This window comes from Psittacula echo (genome assembly GCF_963264785.1).
Source record: "Psittacula echo genome assembly, chromosome: 1".
Lineage (NCBI taxonomy): Eukaryota > Metazoa > Chordata > Aves > Psittaciformes > Psittacidae > Psittacula > Psittacula echo.
This window is the reverse complement of record NC_137735.1, coordinates 87,255,100-87,275,442: the sequence shown is the minus strand read 5'-3', so window position 1 is coordinate 87,275,442 and position 20,343 is coordinate 87,255,100. Positions and strand designations below refer to the sequence as shown.

At 45.3% G+C, this 20,343-nt stretch overlaps 1 protein-coding gene across 1 annotated transcript; it reads left to right on the top strand.

The window, feature by feature from the left end:
• Positions 1 to 1,407: 1,407 nt before the first annotated feature.
• On the top strand, positions 1,408 to 20,033 carry FAM83F (family with sequence similarity 83 member F; the record flags this gene model as incomplete). The annotated part of the gene is made up of 5 exons (XM_080636905.1): positions 1,408 to 1,860; positions 5,541 to 5,708; positions 13,697 to 13,818; positions 14,403 to 15,115; positions 19,969 to 20,033. 5 exons carry the CDS (start codon positions 1,408 to 1,410, stop codon positions 20,031 to 20,033), a joined length of 1,521 nt encoding a protein of 506 aa, XP_080493031.1.
• Between the last annotated feature and the right edge of the window lie 310 nt (positions 20,034 to 20,343).

Below are 20,343 nucleotides of genomic sequence, written 5' to 3'. Positions count from 1 at the left end.
GCAAAGTCCCTTTTTTGCTCTCAGACCGTTTGCGTTCACAAAACCTGTAGGAATGCCATTATGCTTCTGCCAAGCTTGTTCAGAATTGGCCAGTGGGCTCAACAGTTATTAGACATGGACAGACAGGCAGGCAGATGCAGACACCATGACCATGTCAGCCTCATTTGCATCAGAAATCGGGCTAAAAGGACCTATATTGAAATTAATTTTTAAAGGTGAGTTGACGGAGGAACAGACCTCTGCAAAGTACAATTTCAAATTTTAAGTTAATTTCATGCTAGGAAGAGCTACTGCTGACAGGCTGGAATACTAAAATTCTCCCTTTTACCTAAAGGGGAGGAACAGCACAGGATGAACTCTGATGCCCCACCTCATCCTTGGATTTTTAAACTAACTAACACTGAGAGCAGGTGATTGCTTATAAAGAGGAGGCAAAGAACACCTCCAGCAGCTCTGTCCCTACAATTTCTTCATGCATGTGAGCACTTAGGGCTAATCACATATGTAAAGTGCTGCAAATGCCTTGTATTTCACCGCTGCCTTGTCTTTATCCCCATTTCCTTGCTTATCCCTGCCAGCTTTGTTCCTGGGCTGCAAGGGCGAAGCCTGCTTTTCATCCTTTGTGTGCACGCTGCAAACAGCAGCGGGGCCTGGATCTAGATGAGGGCCCCTAGCAACTATCACATAGCACGCAGAAATAGTAATTTAACATTACAGCCCCTAGTCTCTCAGCTGGGATGCATGCGTCGAGCTGGGGGTATTTATTCACGCTCCTAGGCAGAGCTAGGACCATGGCTGGTTTGTTCGCTGCTCTGACACCAGCCTGCTGAGCGGCCTCGGGCAAACCACTCTGTCATCTCCCCATCTGTACACAGGATGCCCACCTCCTGCCTTTCTGGAGCCGCTGAGCTGCTGCTGCTGCTGCTCTGTAAGTGGGTTTGAAGAGGCCTGGCTAGCGGCCCGCTGCAGCCGACCGGCCATGGCTTGCGGCCACCGTGGTGCTCTGGCTCCATCCCGGTCCTACTCGCGGCCCTCCTCTTTTCCCCCATGAGCACCCCCCGGCTGGCTGCCACGTCTGAGAAAAGGGGGAGAACCTCTCTTTAATAGTCTTTTGTGTTTGTACTCTGCGCCCAGGCCTGCTTCTGCTCCAAGCGCTCTGGTCAAGGACCCCGCTATGGGCCGTGCCGTGGGACTGCCACCCCTGCCCCACTCCGCCTCGGGGCCGCCTCCGGGAAAGGGGTAGGGCCGAGGGGACAGTGTGGAGCGTGCGGGGCCGGCGCAGGGCGGCGCGGCCGCCCCACCCGTCGGGGCGGGCTCGGGCAGGCCAGGTGAGGCGGTACTGGCACTGCCTTTCCCTCCTCGTGCAGCGTCCCGTCCCGGCCGGCCGGCGCTGCGGGAGCCGGCGGCATGGCGGAGTCCCAGGTGCTGCTGCTGGACGAGCTGCACGTCAATGAGAAGGTGACGGAGGCCCAGGCCCGCTTCTACTACAGCGAGGAGCAGCGCCGGGCCCTGGAAGCACTGGTGACCCGGGGCGAGGCGGCCTACCGGGAGGCGCTGAGGAAGGAGCAGCTCCGCGACTTTCTTTCCAGCCGGGAGCTTCAGGCCCTGCGGAGCGGATGGCGAGGGTACGACGACCCCGCGGAGAGTGGCAAGGTAGCGCGGGGGCCCGGCGGAGAGACCCTCTCGCTGGCCTACTGGCCCGAGTGCTCGGACACGGAGGTGCCCCCGTTGGACTTGGGCTGGACCGACAAGACCTTCTACAGGGGCATCAGCCGGGTGGCCCTCTTCACGCACCCCCGTAAGGAGGGTGCGCCGCACCTGAAGGAGGTGGTGCGGGAGATGATCCAGCAGGCACAGAAGGTAGGGCCCTGCCACCACATGAGGCTGCTGGCCTCGACGAGGCATCCCTGCCTGCCTTCACGTCTGGGCCATGGCTGCCTGCATGGAGGGCTTGGGCTGGAGATGCATGGGGTGGAAGGGAGGCAATAGCTCGCCCACCATGGCCAGGCTTTCCTCTTTGGCCCCTTCTGTACGCGCTCCAGTTGGTTGGTGTCCACCAGGCAGGGCTCTCCCTGGAGTTTGCTGCCAGGCACTCGTTGCCAAAGCTGATGCCCAGGATGGGGTTAAACCCTTACACATCCCTCAACCCCCAGACTGGTTGGTGGTTTGCTTTGTTCTGCACCAGTCTGATCCTCTGACTCAGGGGAAGGCAGGTTATGATGCTGTCATGGCCAGCCTTCTTGTAGAATCATAAAATCAGCTATGTTGGAAAAGACCTTTAAGATCGTCAAGTCCAACCTGTATGTGCAGGTATCCCTCGTTAAACACAGGGCAGCGAGTGTGGTTATGGAGTGGTGGTTTATTAGGTTTATTTTTTGTGGTCTCAACACCATCCAGCCTGGACTGGGAGCAGCCAGACAATATGTGGCTGTGCCTCCTATTTATCTTTGGCTGGAAAGGACTGTTAGTGGTGACAGAACACTCATGGCAAGAAAACAAACTAGCCACGATGCTACAACAGCTTGTGTTGAATAGGAGAGGGCAATGAGGAGGTTTTTCTAGATGTAGATGAAATTTCCAGGGAAAACCACCCAAGAACAGATCCCCTTCAGGGCTGACATCCCCCATGGGAAAGGGGGCTAACAGCCCAGCAGACTCATTCCTGCTTTTAGTTTTTCTGCTTTTTGGTTTTTCTTCTCCTTAATGCAGCAGTGATTTCCTCCTCCACCTGCTTCATCCCCCCTTTCTTTGGCCCCGCCAGCACACACTATACACACAACTTTAGCAGACTTGTTAAACCCAAATCTGCTGGGAGACACTGAAAACTTCCAGAGAGACATTAATTAATCCAGCGGGTGATCTTCACGGCTGCCTGCTCACAAAAGTACATGCACACCCCAAAATCCTGTTCAGTGACTGATGTGATCAGTCGTATCCAAGAGCCAGAAGCTGCAAAATCCTCATGCTCCTATTTAGTGCAACGTCACATCATCTTTGCGCTGCTCCAAGTGTGTAGAGGCATTTGGGAAAGCACTGGGAAACTGCTGTTTCATAGCTGTGCCTGGCACCTGGAAATAATTAATTCCTTTGTAGATTTTCATGTTTTTCACTGACTGGACAAACTGTGCCCCTCCCAGCCCAAAGGTGGTTTCAGTTTAACAGCCATTTGAGTGTTTAATGGTCCTTTTCATGATAACTATGCCTATTGTGTTCAGCTGAGCTGGCCCTGGAAACTAAAGGTCTCCAGGTAGCAGCTTTTAGTTCAGCAGAGGAGAGTGGGGTTTTGTTGGTTTTGTTTTTTTGAGGGGGGTCTAAACAGATACTAGTAATGTGGCACATGTCTGTGGGTGGCTTATCATCAGTGTTTTACAAACATATGCTAATTAAGCTGCCTTGCTGCAGTGAGATTGGCAAGTTAATGCTTGCCAATCTTCACATATCTATGAAGAGCTAGGCACACCTATGGGCCTAATAGATAAGTTTATTATCCATGGGATAGACAGAAGAATGGGGAAAACCTCTTGCAGGGGCAGACACTCATGCTCTGACTTGCTGTACTTGGGAACGCTCCTAGGTAATCTTGTGGCAAGGATATGAGAAGACTTAACACAACAACAGGGGTTGCCCACTGCACATTTTGCTGGCTTGGAAGTGCCATCTGCAAGGCAGCTCATCTACTTTTCGAACAGGGCTGCAGTTTGCATGGGTTTAATTCACAGTCTTGCCAAGAAGCCTGAACTGATCCAGGGCCCCAAGGCCTGGAGGGAACCATCCACTCAATATTGTAAGGCCAGTAACAACAATTAACGGTTTGTCCAGGACATGGTGTAATTTCTGCAGTCATTGAACTCATTGCAAATGGAAGGGATGGAAAGAAAGCAACACTTCTGCTCTCAATTCTTGATATATTCTATGTGGATGTTCTTGTTTCAAATGAATATTCTTGTTCCTAAATTACTACGTCAATACCATGGGGGGGGGGGGGGGGAGCAGGAGCGTAACAGGCCTGAATTACTGCATGAACTGTTCATGCCTTTAATTATAATCTGCCTGTATATGGAGTTATGCAGGAATAAAGTGGCAAAAGTTCAGTGTATTTTAATTTTCAGAGGTTCTGGTAATATTCCTTGCATCTTGCTGCTTTGTGCTGGGAAATGAGAACCAAGGGAGGACTGGAAATCCAGTTCTGCCTAGCAAAAGTTATATGGGGGCTTATTATTAGTGTAATGTAGCTCCACTATAGTTCACCTGTATCAGTAACCTACATGTTAATAATGAGCATGAGCACAATGTCAGCTCTTTTTTCCTTTTTCTAACAAAGAAAAGCTTGTGTAAGCACTGTTGACAGAAGGAGCCTGACAGAGCAGATGTGTTGGTTGTTGTTGGCCGTACAAGCAGAGACTCAGCAAACACAGTAGGGGTTTGCTGTGGCATCACTTTCCCGAAAGCAATTTGTTCAAGGGCATTTTTGAAAGGAAAGAAGTCTCTGGTGAGAATTATTCCCCCTTCCATAGGGGGTTCTTTCAACTTCAGCTGCGTTTCTTCCAAACTTCAAGTGAAGAAAATCCTACTGTTCAATCCAGTCTTCAGCTGCATTCACCTGGATGTGCCATCCTCACCACAGCCTGGGCTTGTCACTGTGACCCCAGCACCTGGGAAATTGAGGCAACTCTTCCCAGCATACTGTCAGCATGAGAAAGGGAGAAGAATGACAAAACATCTAAGTTCAGCATTAAAATTGCCCAGAACCTTCTTGGTTTTGTTGTTACTCATCCTATTGATGTTCAGGCTTGTCTGTCACGTCAGTGCAGCCTTTTGTTTTCATGTAAAATCTATGCCTGGAAAGAGGCATAGTTTTATACCAGAAAAAGTATACATGTGAAGAGAGGGAATGATCATTTTGCCTTCAAGTCTTGAATACTCACCCCAGTCCCTTCCTGATAGATATGAGGTGTTTATGTTTGAGCTCCATAAGACATTCCTCAGCCATTCCCCTGAGAGCAGACTTCTTACAGGGAACTGGGAAAAAACGAAAATAAAACTCTTGTTCTCTGGACTATGCATCATGGCTGAGGATTCAGGCCTTGGTTCCTCAGCACATTCATTTTTCCATTAGTCACCTTCTGAGTAAGTGTCAGAGCTGTGTTTTTCACTCTTCTTTTTCAATCTATTTTCAGTGGTGTTCTTTGATTTAAGTGGATCCGTACAGAGGCAACAAAAGTTTCACAATACAGAGGGGAAATCAGGTGTTGGGCATTCCCCAGGCTGCTGAAATACTCCATCTTCCCTTAGAAGAAGGAGAAATCTCAAAAGACATTTATTAAGTTCCTTCCAAAGTGCAGCAGGAGCCAAACCAGAAAATTACAAGATTATCGGCAGTGCTTGGGCATGTACATCCCTGTACTTTTGTTTCTCCTGTATCCTCCTCCTCCATATTCTGGTATCTGTGCTCTCCTTTTTTTTTGCACCAGTGTGACATGCCTCCCTTTCAGTTTGTAATATTTTATTCAGTTGTCTGTCTACACTCTTCTTGTTTCCAGATTATCGCAGTAGTCATGGATGTATTTACAGACCGGGACATCTTCCGCGATATTGTTGATGCAGCATATAAGCGCTGGATCCCAGTCTACATAATCCTAGATGAGGAGGGTGTGAAGCTCTTCCTGGAAATGTGCAGATGCCTTGACCTCAGTGACTTACAGATCCGGGTAAGATATTCAATACCGAATCTCAGCTCCTGCAGGTCAGGAGTAATGAAGCTTGGAGTTCACTCAGACAGGCAAAACACATGTGTCCTGGGTTCAGCAGCAGCAGTCAGTTTTTCTCCTTCTTAGTAGCTGGTGCAGCGCTGTGGTTTTGACTCGGCCTGGGAATAATACTGATAAAGCCAATGTTTCCAGTTGCTGGTCAGAATGTTTACCCTGACCAAGGACTTTATGAGTCTCATGCTCTGCCAGGGAGGAGGGGAAGGCAGGAGGAAGCAGAGACAGGACACCTGACCCAAACTAGCCAAAGAGGTATTCCATACCAGAGCACATCATGCCCAGGATAGAACTGAGAGTTACCCGGAAGGGCTAGAACACTGCGGGGTGGGGGTGAGGTACCGGTCGGTGAGCGGTTGTATTCTCTTGCCTTATTTCCTTTATCGTTATTATTATTGGTGGTAGCAGTAGTGATTGGTGTTATACCTTAGTTATTAAACTGTTCTTATCTCAACCCGTGGGAGTTGCATTCTTTTGATTCTCCTCCCCGTCCCTCCAGGAGCGGGGGGAAGAAAGGGGGGGGGGAAGTAGACTATGTGGTTCTAATTTACGGCCTGGGCTTAAACCACGACAACATGTCTTCCTGCAAGTCACATCACAGCACTTAGACAGGGGTTGATGGAACATGGAGGGATAAGAGAGTGACATGCTAATACAGAAAGCAAGAGAAAGGAAAGATTTGGATTTTTTTGCATTTCACCTGAGACCTTGTGACCTAAAAATTCCTGTTTGGGAAGAAAATTGTCTGAGTAAATTCTTGTTTGCAAGGATTCAAAATAAAGTGCAGTGTAGCACTATGAGTTGTCTGCATGGATCCTAGTTATAGGACAAATACACTCTGTGAAATCAAGACTTTCCTATCCAGCAGTGGTCAGCTGGGAGTGAATGAGCTTGCAGTCCTTTGCTTGCGAACATAAGGGATTGAGGAGCATAGCTGCTCCCCAGTTCCATACCAGAGAATGCCTTCATATAGTGCATGCAGCACAACTGAGTTGTCAGCCTAGCTTGGCTGGCAGAAGCAGCCTCAGCAGAATCTCATTCCATTACATGCTGACTGAAATCCTTTGTGTGTTTATAGTTAGTGTTGTGGTGTATTCCTTGCCTTTTTCATGTTTTTTAGTCACTGTCACTACTACAGACTTGTTCTGAATACTGACAAAGTTGTTAGGTTGGAAACAACCTATGGGATGCCAGACTCTCCCCTCTTGTGATCCAGCTGTTCCGAGCAGTGGGGATGGGGGGAGGAATAAAGCCTTTTTGCCTGGAGGAAGGGCAGATCTTCCATAAACACTCAATTAATAGTTAAAAGACAAATCCACAACCAAAACTCAAAAAGCTCTGAAGATCATATGGGCTCATATTGGTTAACAGTTGGACTTGATTATCTTTAACCTAAACTATTCTATGATTCTCTGATATTAACCATTTTAGGAGAATCATCTTAGTTCTGGATGAAAATTACTTGCATATATCTGAACAGTGCTCCTGTGAGCTATCACTCTGCTCTGAGTTTCTGGACTTCATCAAAAAAGACATCCAGCCAAGCAGCTTTCTCATCTTTCTCCAAAACAGAGATAGAAGTTTCTTTCCTCTGTTGTCTTTGAAAGCAAGACAGACCTTTTTCAAGCTTCAGGGGTATACTGTGGCTTAGGGTTGAATCTCTTTGGTACAAAACTGTGAAATCATAGCAGTAGATCCATTTGCTCTGGTACCCATTTACCAGTACTTTTCTCACCGTGTCCATCATGTGTAGGAATGATGCCTTCAGTACTGCGTATTTTAAGTCCTGGATAGAATGAATGAAAAGATGCCCTGGCATTTTAGAAAAAGTTGCAATGCTGTTAGAGAGGTGAGTTCCATTTTGTCTGCCTTCTCCATTTTTAAACAGGAAGTGGCCCCCTTCTGCTTTTCCTCTACCTCTTTCTCCATAGGTATCTACCCAGACTTTACCCTCCAAAACCAATTATCCAGTGACATGCCACAGCAGTGACTAGGTCCTGTAGCAGCCTTCTTGTGTTACCCTTTCCAAAGAGGTAGAGTTCAAACTGATGTCTTCAATAGCAGGAGAAAACTCTCTTGTGTCCTTTCTGTGCTTTCCTTCTCTCACAGCAGCCCTTGCTATGTTTTTGATTAGACTCCTGCTAAGTTGAGCTGAAGGATATCCATTGCGAAGGACTTTTTAACATTCTTTTTTTGACCTAGTTATTCATACTTCTGCAGAGTTCCAACCCACAGAGTGCTGTCCTTCAACTTTTTGCCCTCCTCCCCAGCTATCTCAGACTGTATCTTAAATTGCCCTTAATATAATTGTATTTCTTTTCTAGTGTGGATAAGGCTTTAGCTAATCTTGCTAAGGTCAGTGCAGTTTATTCCTGTTTATAGTCCTATGGAAGGTCTGGGAAGAGTATTCCTGTAAGGGGAAACAAGTCATTTGCCTCTCAGGGAAGATAGCTTCTTAGTATCCTGCCCAAGGCTGCCTTGGATGTATTTATGCTGCTGCTTGGGTCAGTATGGCGGAAGTCATCATACAGTGATTGCCCTGAATCACCAGGCTTTAGATAACCTTGCTTGAGATTCCCTGGGTAAGTCTTCTCCTTCATGACTTCCCCTACCTCCACCTCATTGATGCAATGTGTTGAGGGTCATTTTGATCTTTTGGTGTTGAAGACCCAGATTTTAAAAGACAGCAAGCTGGGCCTCTGGTCTTACTCAGGCAGAATCATTTTGTCCCACATTGATCACAGATGATGCTCGAATTGCTGAGGAAGAATAAGAAACTCTAGTACAGTTAACTCTATCATTCACCCATTCCTTATTTATGACTTTCTTCTGATATCTGCTTTGATGTCTGTTTTTTTTTTTTTTTTCCCCACAGATTTTCAGCATCAGGGAAAACATTCTTTCCTTACACAGTCTTTTTGTGTAATCATTTTGCTTTCTTCTAAAAGATTTTCACCAGCAGGCCACTAGTATCCTTCCTGCCCTTCCCACCGTTCCTTTGGAGTACTTGAACAATACAGGCTTTTTCCTCAGAAAGCTGCAGCAATACGGGATGTAACTTCAAAGTTTAGAGGCAGGGAAAAGGATCCCAGGGAAAGAGGAAGAGCGATGACATGCTACCACGGGCTGTCATTGCTGCAGGGAGAGGATGCTTATTCTGTCTTCTGTCACCACTCAGATCGTTCACTGATTCCTGCCCTTTTGTTTCCATTGCTGTGTTCATCCAGCACAGAGTGAATACTTCAACGGTCCTAATACAGGGAGATTTACTGTTAACGCTGGATTTTGCCCCTTTGTCTATATACAGTGCTAGCCATTTTCACAAAATTCCTGGCTAGTGTATCATTTTGGGATGGGAAAGTATCATGATCTGCTGACAGTCTCCCAGGAGGGAAACTGCTGTAGGAAGACAGTACCTCACAAAACAAAAGACAAAAAGTTCTTTACTGACTCCAAGCATGAAATGAGAAAACCTCAATGTTTTTCTGAAGGCCAGAGATCACTAAACAAACACTGAAATTCAACCACTGGCCCATTCATGCCCATTCTGTTAGTAAGAGCATGTCCTGTATGTATAAGTCATGTGGCTTCCTGAGCCTACAGGACATGGTTTGCCAGAGTTCTGTTATGTTTGTTAGGCCCAGGTCTGTCCAGTGATAACAAAGTGTCAGTCACAACAAGAGTGCTCTTCAGAGATCACGATGAATCGAAGTACTCAACTACAAAATTCATAGTCCCACGAAAATTCTCTTTTAGTTGATCTGAGGGTGGCTGTTCTCACCATCATTCAGACGACTTCTCTTTCTCTCTTTCTTGATTAGCTTCTGCTAATCAAGACCACAGTAACAGACACTCCTGCTCAAAGACAGGGAGATCACTTAGAGCTCCAAGCAAGCCCAGGGAATAAGTTACCTGCAGGAAGTTTCACCTTCATGTTAATTTTTACATTCATTTTCCCAACATGTAAGGAATTCCTACCCTCACTTCACTCTTAAAACTTCTCTTACACTCTTGAACTCTTAAAAGCTTCTGCCTAATTTTTGGAATTTCTTATCAATATTTGTATATATTAGGGCCACGAGGATGATCAGGGGGCTGGAGCACCTCCTGTATGAAGACAGGCTCAGAAAGTTGGGGCTGTTCAGCCTGGAGAAGGCTGCGTGGTGACCTCATAGCAGCCTTCCAGTATCTGAAGAGGGCCTAGAGGGATGCTGGAGAGAGACTCTTCATCAGGGACTGCAGCAATAGGAGAAGAGGCAATGGATTTAAACTTAAACAGGGAAAGTTCAGGTTAGATATAAGGAAGAAGCTCTTTACTGTGAGGGCGGTGAGGCACTGGAATGGGTTGCCCAAAGAAGTGGTGAATGCTCCATCTCTGGTGGTGTTCAAGGCCAGGTTGGACAGAGCCTTGGGCGACATGGTCTAGTGTGAAGCATCCCTGCCCATGGCAGAGGGGTTGAAACTGGATGATCTTGAGGTCCTTTCCTACCCCAACTGTTCTGTGATTCTATGGTTCGAATACCTGCAAGTTTTACTATTTTGTCACCAAGCATGCCTTTTCCAGAACTGTTCGTGACAAACACGTAGGGTGAAGCAGTAGTACAAGAAAACAAAGGATAGGAGCTATCCCAACGAACGCTGTTGACTGAAGGGATCTGATCTTTCCAGGGACAGCAGAAAGGGGATCTCCACATTCAATGTGGAATTGTGGAAAAATTGTGGAAAACCACAGTCAATATAAGGGTCTGTTGAGTCACTGTCATCTATCGGCTACTGCTTTTGCCTGTTAGTTTAGAGGTCGCTCATGCCATCCATCTCAACTTGAAATAAAGGTCATATATGTCAGCAGTTGTTCTAAAAGGAAAAGTACACACAAGATTCCCTTTTGGAAGTACTTAAAATGCTTCCTTTTAGGGTCTGTCTCGAGTAGCCTCCCAACTCACCCCCAGCTGTAAGCACTAATGCCCAGGTCTGTCCAGTGGTAACAAAGTGTCAGTGACAACACAACCTTTCTAAACTGGGTCTAACTTATCTCTCCATGGATTCAGGGTGAGCTTTAAAAGTGTGTCACAATAAAACAAGGAAGACTGATTCCTTCACTCTTTGTATTAGGATGCTCTGTCAGGCTTGACTGTTACTAGTTCATATTAAGTTGCTGCCAGGGAGACGTTAGTCACTGCTTGTGATGAGGAGTGGTGCACGCCTGTATAAAGTAAATGTGGACATTTAATGCAGGCTGCAGCTTTCATAAGCCAGGATATGACAAATCTCAAGCAGGCTTCTGCAAGAGTAACAGATCTGGAGGGGTCACTTCTATCTGGTGAACTCTGGTCATCCATCCAAAATATTTATTACTATTATAACAGTAGTGTCCCCCCCACACTCCCCAAAATGGCTGCAGTATCACCTCATTTGTATTTGTCTTTCCTCTTTTGTTGTTGTGTAGTCTGTAGTACATGAACCCAGGCTTGTTCCTCCTCTGTACAGCTTGATGTATCAACCTACAAATGCTCCGTGTCTCTTCAAGGCAGAAAACATTATACAAATAACCTAAGTGACTCGGTGTTTATATGACTTTGTGCTTGTTTTCTGCATTTCAAGATATATTTATGCACTCCTGTGCCTGCTCTGTTCAAGAAGGTTTATGTATTCGGCTGTTTGGTTCTATCTCCTCTATGTCTTTCTAAGTATTATGTGTAGTTCAATTACTGCAGGAATTCAGGTGTGCTTTATTCCCACTGAAAGAAGATGACGTAACATACAAACACAATAAAATCCACACTTGTTACATGCTCAGAAACTTTCTGCTCACACAGGTTGGTATTTCTTGATTCACAAAGGTACAGGACCCGTGTGTTGACTGATTTGAAAAACAGAGTCCTTCTTGTCACTTGCAATCAATATTCCACAAGTTAGCCAATCCAGCATTCAGCTTTACTCAGCAAGGAAAGTAATTATTTCAGGTGATCAGCCAGCCAGCTACAAATGTTATTCTAAATACTGGAAGGGGCACCCTTTCTCCCATGCTGTAGCCAACCTGTGTTCAGCATCCCACACATATGACTCACTGCTAGGCCTTGGGCAAATCACTTCATCTTTTTCTCTCTCAGGCTCCTCATCTTTAAAACAGGGTAATAATACTTTCAGCAGTGTTGTGAGCATTAATTAGCTAATGCCCACACATGACTCCAGACAGATCAAGCAATAGACGACTGCAAAATAGTAGTATCATCAGTTACTGTTAGTCAGAATTTGTATTGCTACTGCTGTATTTTAATGGGGCGAAGAGGAGCAGATTCAAAAGGTAAGAGTTATAGTCAGAAAAATGCTATTTGAAAGAGATCTGCATTCTATCATCACTTGTTCCTGTGCACTGATTTCTATAGCCTATCAATATTTAAGCTGTCAGTGAGGTTTATAATCATAGGACTTAGCTCTTTGTGGGATCCAAGGCTGTGCTAGCATTAGCTGAATCCTCATGATTCTCCTGCTTTGCAGATGGAGGAAGAATGAGGCAAAGGTGAATTGACTTTCCCAGAGCATCACAGCAAATAGCATCAGAACTGTGATTACACTTGGGACTATCTGACTCCCAACCCTGGATTTATTACTCCAGATCACAATACCTCTGAGTTTTTCATTGTTAAAAGAATTCTTACAGAAACAGATGGTCGGATGCATATAATGGTCTATATTTGTGTGTCAGAATGACAAGATAATTTGCTCTAAACTTACACTGACAATGTTTTTTGGGGAAGGGGTGTTGTTTCATGTTGGACATTTTGGCGATTTAGCCACATGTAGCCAGGACCCATGAGCAGAATAATGCTTGGCCCAATATGTGCAAACCTATCCTTATAGTAAGTGCAGGCACACATCTATTGATGAAAGTTGTGTGACCTTAAATCTGCTTTTTCTCTGTGCCTGGTAATGCTTTGTTTTATTACTTGTAGGTTTGCTGGCCAGAGGGTGTGAGGCAGGAGGTTTGGGGAGAGGTATTTTTCTAACTACTTCCATGCGCTCAGTGAAAAGTTTTTCCTTCCTCTTCTTCGGAGATTTTTGCTGATCTATTCAGGACATCGGTAGATGTACCCCACACCTTTTGTTCAGAAAACGTTCTGTGTTTTTTCACTCTCTGTTGAATAGTGAAGAATCTGGGTGGACACTCTATTTGGGGTTCTTATAGCAAAATTGTAAAGGTCAGGGTTCTCCTTTTGTTGTATCAGACAGGAAACATTTATCTTTTGAACAATGGAATTGTTTTCTCCTCTCTTCTGTAATAATTAAGTTGTCCAGTCTTCTAATTTGCCCAGTTTTGTCAAGCCATGTGTTGATGGGAATCACAACACAAGCACAAAAAGAACTTAATCTACACCTTTCTCATACAGTACCCTCCAAGTAACCCTGTCCTTTACACCTTTGCACAGATGTTGCAAACTTCCTTGGTTTTTGTAGTCCCGCTAATGTAACCTGGAGAAGAGCTCATGAGTGCTGTGGAGTAGGGATCTGGATTTAGAGAGTGCTAATTGACTCAGAGCTCCCTCTGAATCATTCCCCTGAACTGGGCTGGGCCTTCTGAGCTACAGCATAGGACTGGAGATGCAGGATTACTTGATTTTGAAAGCATTGTTTTGCCAGTGGGCTAAGATGAATAGCTGAAGACAGCAGGCAGGGTTACAAAGATGCTGACCCATTGGACAGGGCTATAAACTGATGGAAGGGAGTGACTTGCTTTGGCAGGGGATGACAACAGGTCTTACAGCACTATGCTTTTCTTTCTGCAACCCTTCTGATTTCTGGTGGATGACACTAAATGAGCTGTAGTCCCAGAAATAGTGAGATAATGTGAGTGACATGTTAAGACTTGGAGCTGGCAATTATATCATTCTCTGCCCTATTTATTGTGACATCTGGTCTTTTCACCTCCCTGTTAGAATATCCGTATACGTTCTGTGACAGGAGTTGGGTTCTACATGCCAGCAGGGAAGATCAGAGGCACACTGGCATCCCGATTTCTGATGGTGGATGGTGAAAAGGTGGCCACTGGATCATACAGGTGGGTCGCTTTTGCATGAGGCAAAGCTACATTCTTTGTGTAAAGAATGGCCTATGACTTTGCTTGAGAGTCTTCTTTCCATATCATTCCCTTTCTTATTCTAGCCTCTGTAATCTGTGTGGTGTGTGTAGAAACTGGGGCGGGACAACAGAGAAGGTGGCACAGAGCACAAGCTGCTCCTTAGAGAACAGAACATGCCCAAGCTAGTGGACCATTTCAGTGGCCTAGAGATAGTTCCATACTGGAACAGGTGGTGGTCTGCAAGGACTCCCCACCAGCCACTGTGTTGAGTTCTCTTCAGTGAGGTTTCCATTCTGGGGGCTCCTCCTGTTGATACAGTATTGCTTTTTAAACAGGGTAAACTGTCCTTCGGAGTTTTAGGGCCTTTTCTTCCAGATCTAGTTTGCATGCCTAACGAAGAGCAGTAATAAGCTTCATCTATTTATCCTGACCTATCTTGGCAAGGACATATGGGCAAATGGCACGATGCTGCATATTCCTGTGTAGTATCTTAGGTATTGCTAGGTGGGCTGGGTCAAGAATGCACCCAGAAATATAATGTTGGTTCTGTTTCCTGCTTTCAGCTTCACATGGAGTTCATCGCACATTGACAGAAACATCCTGCTAGTCTTGACAGGACAGCATGTGGAGATGTTTGACATTGAGTTTCGTGAGCTCTATGCTATCTCAGAGGAAGTTAATTTCTACAAGGAACTGGGTATTGCTAACCCATTCCTTCTTGGAATTGGGAAGCCAGGCCTTCGTTCCTCCACTGTGGCTCGGAAGTTCATTAACCCCAAGTATGGTTTAGTGGCAGGGGCAACTCGTGGTGATATGATGCTCTGGGCTTCGCGACACAGGCAAGATAATCAGGGGAATGTGGAAAAGGAGGAATCAAGTGAGTCAAAGAAACGGTTAAATCAGTTTCTGAATGACTTAGTCACATTGGAGCAAGAGTTCCCAGAAATTGATCCACCTCTGGAGAACTTGAACAAACTGAATCGGAGCCCTCAGAAACTGTTGTCCCGGCTCCACATGGACCTGAAAAATAAATCCAAATCCAGAGAGTCTATTCGTGATGTGAAGAAAGAAGATGCACAGGCCAATTCAAAGCAAGGAAAGCGGTTTGCCAGTGGGCTTTTCAGTCGCAAGGCCAAACGGTCTCCAGGCTCAAGTATTGAGGCCAACTCTTTTGCCAGTGAAGGACATTCAGGAGAAGATCTTGGGAACATGAAACTGGAATATGAGCAGCTCAGCATCGGCCGTGCCAGTGTTCGGAGCACTGGAGGCATCTCAGGTACCAGCATATTCTGTCTCCGTGTCCCTTGTTCTGAGTCTGGCTGATAGGTGGTGTTGTTTCCTCTACATTAAATTGCACGGGATCGAAGAAAAGTAGAAGTTGCATTCAAATGATACAGGCAATTTAAGTTGAAGGCAATTTAGTGGCATTCTTATTGTAAAGTTGGTACTTCTCATGTAAATGTTTCCCCATACTTCTCAGCAAGTGGATATGGGACAAAGGGAGAGAAAGGTGAACATTTCCTTATGTAAAACAGGTTGTGTATACAGTTCAGGAAGTGCACTGCCCTGGTAAACAGCGGCAGTATCTTAGAATGGTTTGGACTGGAAGATCATCTAGTTCCAACTCCTCTGTCATGGGCAGAGATAGCTTGCACCAGAGCCAGTTGCTCAAAGCCCCATCCAGCCTGGCCTATGTTCACTATTGTCATGGCTAGCAGGGTGCAGGCAGATTTTAAGTGTAACCCTTCCTTTCCTCATTTGGGTTTAGTTGGATGTGATTCCTGTGACAACTGGAGAAGAGAGGAAAATATTTTTATGTTGAGGTGAGAGGGCAAGGAGTGGAGGAGAAAGTGGAAGTCTTTATTTTGCTCCTTTATCACCTTCTGAAATAAGGGTTTTGAAAATGGAAACTATGGAGAAGTACTAGATGTCAACTTTTCTTTCTTTGCTAATCATAGAATGCATGATTGATATTTTCACTACATCCTTCTAAGGCTTCATCTGGTTGAAGACATAAATGATAAAGATGTCTCCCAATTTATGGGTTCATAGCTAACTTCCCAAGGTTTTAGATGTTTTATGACAATGAAGTAAATCTATGGACTGTTCAGCCTGGTTGTCTTCCTCTCTCAATGAGCTGAGTTAGGTGTCCATACATCCTCTGCCAGCAGGAAAATAAACTAGTTCCAGGGAGATGATTTTTCCTCAGCTTCTCTGGCCACAGACTATTCTGTGCTCTGATGAATGTGAAATGCAGGCACAGAGAGACTGAATTTCCTTGAGACTGCCATGATGTGAAATGGAAAGACATTCTCCTGACCAAAAACAGAAGCAAGGTATTGGGAAGGTCAACAGCAGCAATTGATTAGGTCCTTGGAAATATTTCTGGTGGAATGAAGGACAGACTCAAAAATACCAAATGAACACAAGAGAAAGGAACTGTAAGAGAGCATGGATTGTTCATTTAAGATTATTTAGGATTTCTGTTTGGCATTTTGAGAGGCAGAAGGAAACCCTGGTCTAAAGAAGTCCTCTCTCCAAATCACTTTACGGCTTGAACACAGGCAGTGTGTGCTGGTGGGCCGCATTCCTCAGAGCCAGGAAAAACAGTATCTGAAGACCTATGGGGAGGTTTATGGGCATTTCCTTTCGGAGGAGTGGACCTGAGGGCTTGCACTACCCTCTAGTGACAGAAGTATGGTATTGTGTAATCTCTGATTTGTCAGCACTTTGCAGGATCAGAGATGCTCCGAGTTTCTCACTGTCAGCTGTTTTAAAGCAGACAGCCCACCATTCCTGCAATGTCATGATAAAATTAGGCCCAGATTAAGGCACGAAAGTCTCCAGTGAGGCCCCTTGTGGGGCATTGCACACTCTGGGCAGCACAGTGGATCTGGGCCAGACAGTCTGATGCTAGGTCTGGGCCATTTCCCCAAAGCCACTATCATGCTATGTTGTTCAGGTTTTATTTATTGCCACTTCCTGAAGGCTGACACCTCTTTCAGTAATGATGAGGGAAGAATTGAGATCAGGTGCAGGGAAGGTCTGGCACACCAGCCTTCCCACTGTGCTCTTCCTCACCTGACGAGTCTTTCCAAGGAGTCCATGCAAGTATTTTCTTGTTTTATGCAAACTGAGAATGCCTGTTCATGGTGGCAGTGGGAGACTCCACAGCTTTTGAAGCATGGTGTAAGTAGACTTAGGTCATCTGGTGTTGTAAAAGGCTGAAGGAAGATCATTGCTTGGGTGAAAGTTTCTCTAAACTAATGGTCCCAAAGCGGCATGTGAGTAGAGATGGCAGAGGGCACATTAGGAAGAGGGAGGCTCATGAGAAAGAGTTAAAAAATGTGTTACCCAGAAGATCCTGCAGCTACTCAATCAGTAGCTCATGCTTCATTAGGATTTAATAAAAATTTCTTGAACATAGGCATTAATAGAATTCCAGCTTCAAGATAAAAATAGGAGGCACTTTGTTCTTGTGTAACTGTAGGAGTGACTTAGTTTCAAAAGTATAACTTTTCTTCGAGCAAGTCTAGTAAAAACTGGTGCTATCGTAGTCTGGGTGACAGAAGGGAAGTAAGAAGTGAAATGAAGGAAGGAGAAGGTGTTTGGTATGCCGTCAGGTTGGGATGCAATTATTCAGAGCTTCACAGTTTGAAATAGCTGCCCTTACCTTTTGTAAAGATTAAACAGCACACTTAAGCCCTGTGGGCCTGCCTGTGCACACATCCTCCAAAGTCACTATTAATTCTCCAGTACCACAGAGACACATCCCACCTTGCAAATGCATAGAGAGACTAAATCCACACCCCAAGCAGTTTGCAGAGTAATTGGAAGACATTATTCAAGTAGGCTAAAAGTCAGGTTCAGCCTTGTACGAGCAAATGGTGATGAAGAGAATCCGAACTGGGAAGTGATGAAAGTGTGTTCTGTGGTAGTCTGAAAATCTGACTCAGTATTTGCATGCTAGAAAAGGATACCTACAAGTCAGAATTGGGAGTCTGGGAAATACAAGGGCTACAGATAGTAATGTCCCAGAATAAGTGTCCAAATTAACATCCCGAGGTGGTGTTCTGGCACACTGCGCAAAGACAGTGCTTTGTTTCACAAGGTTTTCTTAAACCACATCATCAAATTGACACAACTCTTGAATTTCACTGTTGCCTGCTTAGGAACACAACAGCAGCAGCAGCTCTGAACCTGACCAGAATCTTGTTAACTTTAAGCTGCTGCTGGGCAGACTGTGATCAGCAAAGACACTGACATCTGTGTGCAGTTTCAGGGAAGTACTGCAAAGGTTTGAAAGCTGCGTTCCTTTGGAAGGCGCTGGCTTTTTGTCTTGTTTTCTCCCCTGCAGTCATCAAATTGGGCTCATTCAGAAGGGTCTGCTATCCCAAGTTGCTCCATACATTGGCCTTCGCTCCTCATGAGCACTGGTTGCAGAACATATATACTTAATAGCAGGATTTTGAATTTCACTTTTGGGTGCTTCTTGCAACAAGGAATAGGATTTACACGGGGCACGGCAATACTGCAGAAATAGCTGCATAGTTATCAGTGGTGTTTTTCAGCCAAAGTGGGATCATGGACAGCTGGTAATCGGAATTTTCAGCCTCTTTTCTATAGAGGAAGAGGAGAATGTTGCTGGGTGCATACAAGGAGTGTGTTTGCTCTGACTGTAGTGGGATCTGTAGAAAAAGGTCAGAAGACAAGTATACTGTGAGAAGAATAAAGGAGTTGGGAGTAGAGATTAAGCAGAGAGGAGCACAGACACTTTTGAAAGTAAACATGAGGGTCTTGAGTGTGATACAAACAGGGAAGGGAACAGGGGCGGTGACAAAATAGGAGTACCGATAAACTTAGTAGTGACATACAGGGTGGGTCAAAGTGGGGACAGGAGGTAGAACAAAGAGATGTGGGGAGATGTGGGGAGGAGGCAGTAGCATGCAAAGCAGCCACAAAAGTGAGGGCAGGTTGTGGTGCAGCCTCCCATGTGGATATTAAGAAGCTGCAGTGTGGAAGAAGGTGGAAAGAAGGAGGGGGAAGGAGAAAGCTATTATCTTCCCATCTCCTATAGATGAGGAAAACATTGATCAAATATCAAACTGAGTGACATGAAAAATGACTCACTTGAAGCCCAGTTCAGAGGCAGTGAGTGGGTTGAAAGCTCCCTTATCTTGGCAAGGTTGAGACTTCTCAGTAGCATGTCACCATGACCTGTGGCAGTTTTCCCTCCCTGTTCTCACTCTATTATGGCCACTGGCTCCAACTGCTTGGGAGATGTACATATACCTTCCTTCTGTACAAATACATGAGTGGGGTCTGCCCTTGTTCAGAGTGACTGCAAGCCACACGGCAGCCTCAGTACGGACTGCCCTGGCCTATAGGTAAGCCCAGGGCAGTATATGTATAGTAAATATATATAGTATATGTAAGTCTCACTGAACTTAGAGCACAGATGAGCTCCTTTACTTGCAAAAGCCTCTGCAAACACACTTCATTGCAGTGCTTGAGGAAACTATGCTGGGGCATCCAGACCAACGACTAGCTGTAATGAAGGAGATGCAGGCACTGAAAAGTACAGATACTGGGAGCGTGGAGAAGGAATCCATAGAGTGAGCAGTTGAAAAAAACTAATATGATAAAAAATTCGAGCAGTGTACTTCTGTTGCTGAAGTGAGAGACCCTGGGGCCTTGGGATTTGTCCTACAAAGGAAATGGTAGAAATACTGGTACATGAGCTGTTTAACACAGAACATGAAAAGACCTCTACTGAGAATGTGTGTGGGGATCAAATGGATGACCTGACTTTTTTTTTTATACCTCCCCCTTTGGAAAACCTCCCACCCAAGTCGTGGCCAGACTGTTTTTCAGTGCCAACTGGGACGTGAGAATACCACTGCAGCTGGCCTGAGCACAGGCCAAAGCCTGGAAATGCTTCTCCAGTGGTTTTCTCCATAGCATACTTTGAATTTGCTCTTACTTTAACATCTCTTCATTTCACAGTAGTAGGAAATACTAAGTCTAACACAAGGTGTAGAGTAAACAAAATGAGAGTTTTGAAGCATGAGCCCAGATTTTATCCAGACCTTATTTACTTAACATTACTTTCACTTCTTTTCATTCCAGGTAATATGGGTCCAAACTCCACTATGAGCGATAAAAACAAACAATCTACCTGTGTGTTATCTTGATTGGGAAGGGAAGTCTGGAGAACTGAAGACTGAACAAGCTGGAACAGTAACCTCTTGATTGCTTTTGAACCTACAGCCATATTCTTATGAAGTGGTCTTTAAAGCCACTGCGTGATCCTGGATGCACCCGGCACCCCCAGTTAAAGCACATTTACTGGGTGAAGCATAGACTTTGGATGGTTGGTCCCTAAAATGAGAGTGATGAATGTATTAGTCCATATGTCTGTGTGCACACATATTTTATATATAAAAGCAACTGTGATGACTGGTCTCAGAGCCTGCTCTGTGTCCAGATAAATGCAAGAGATTT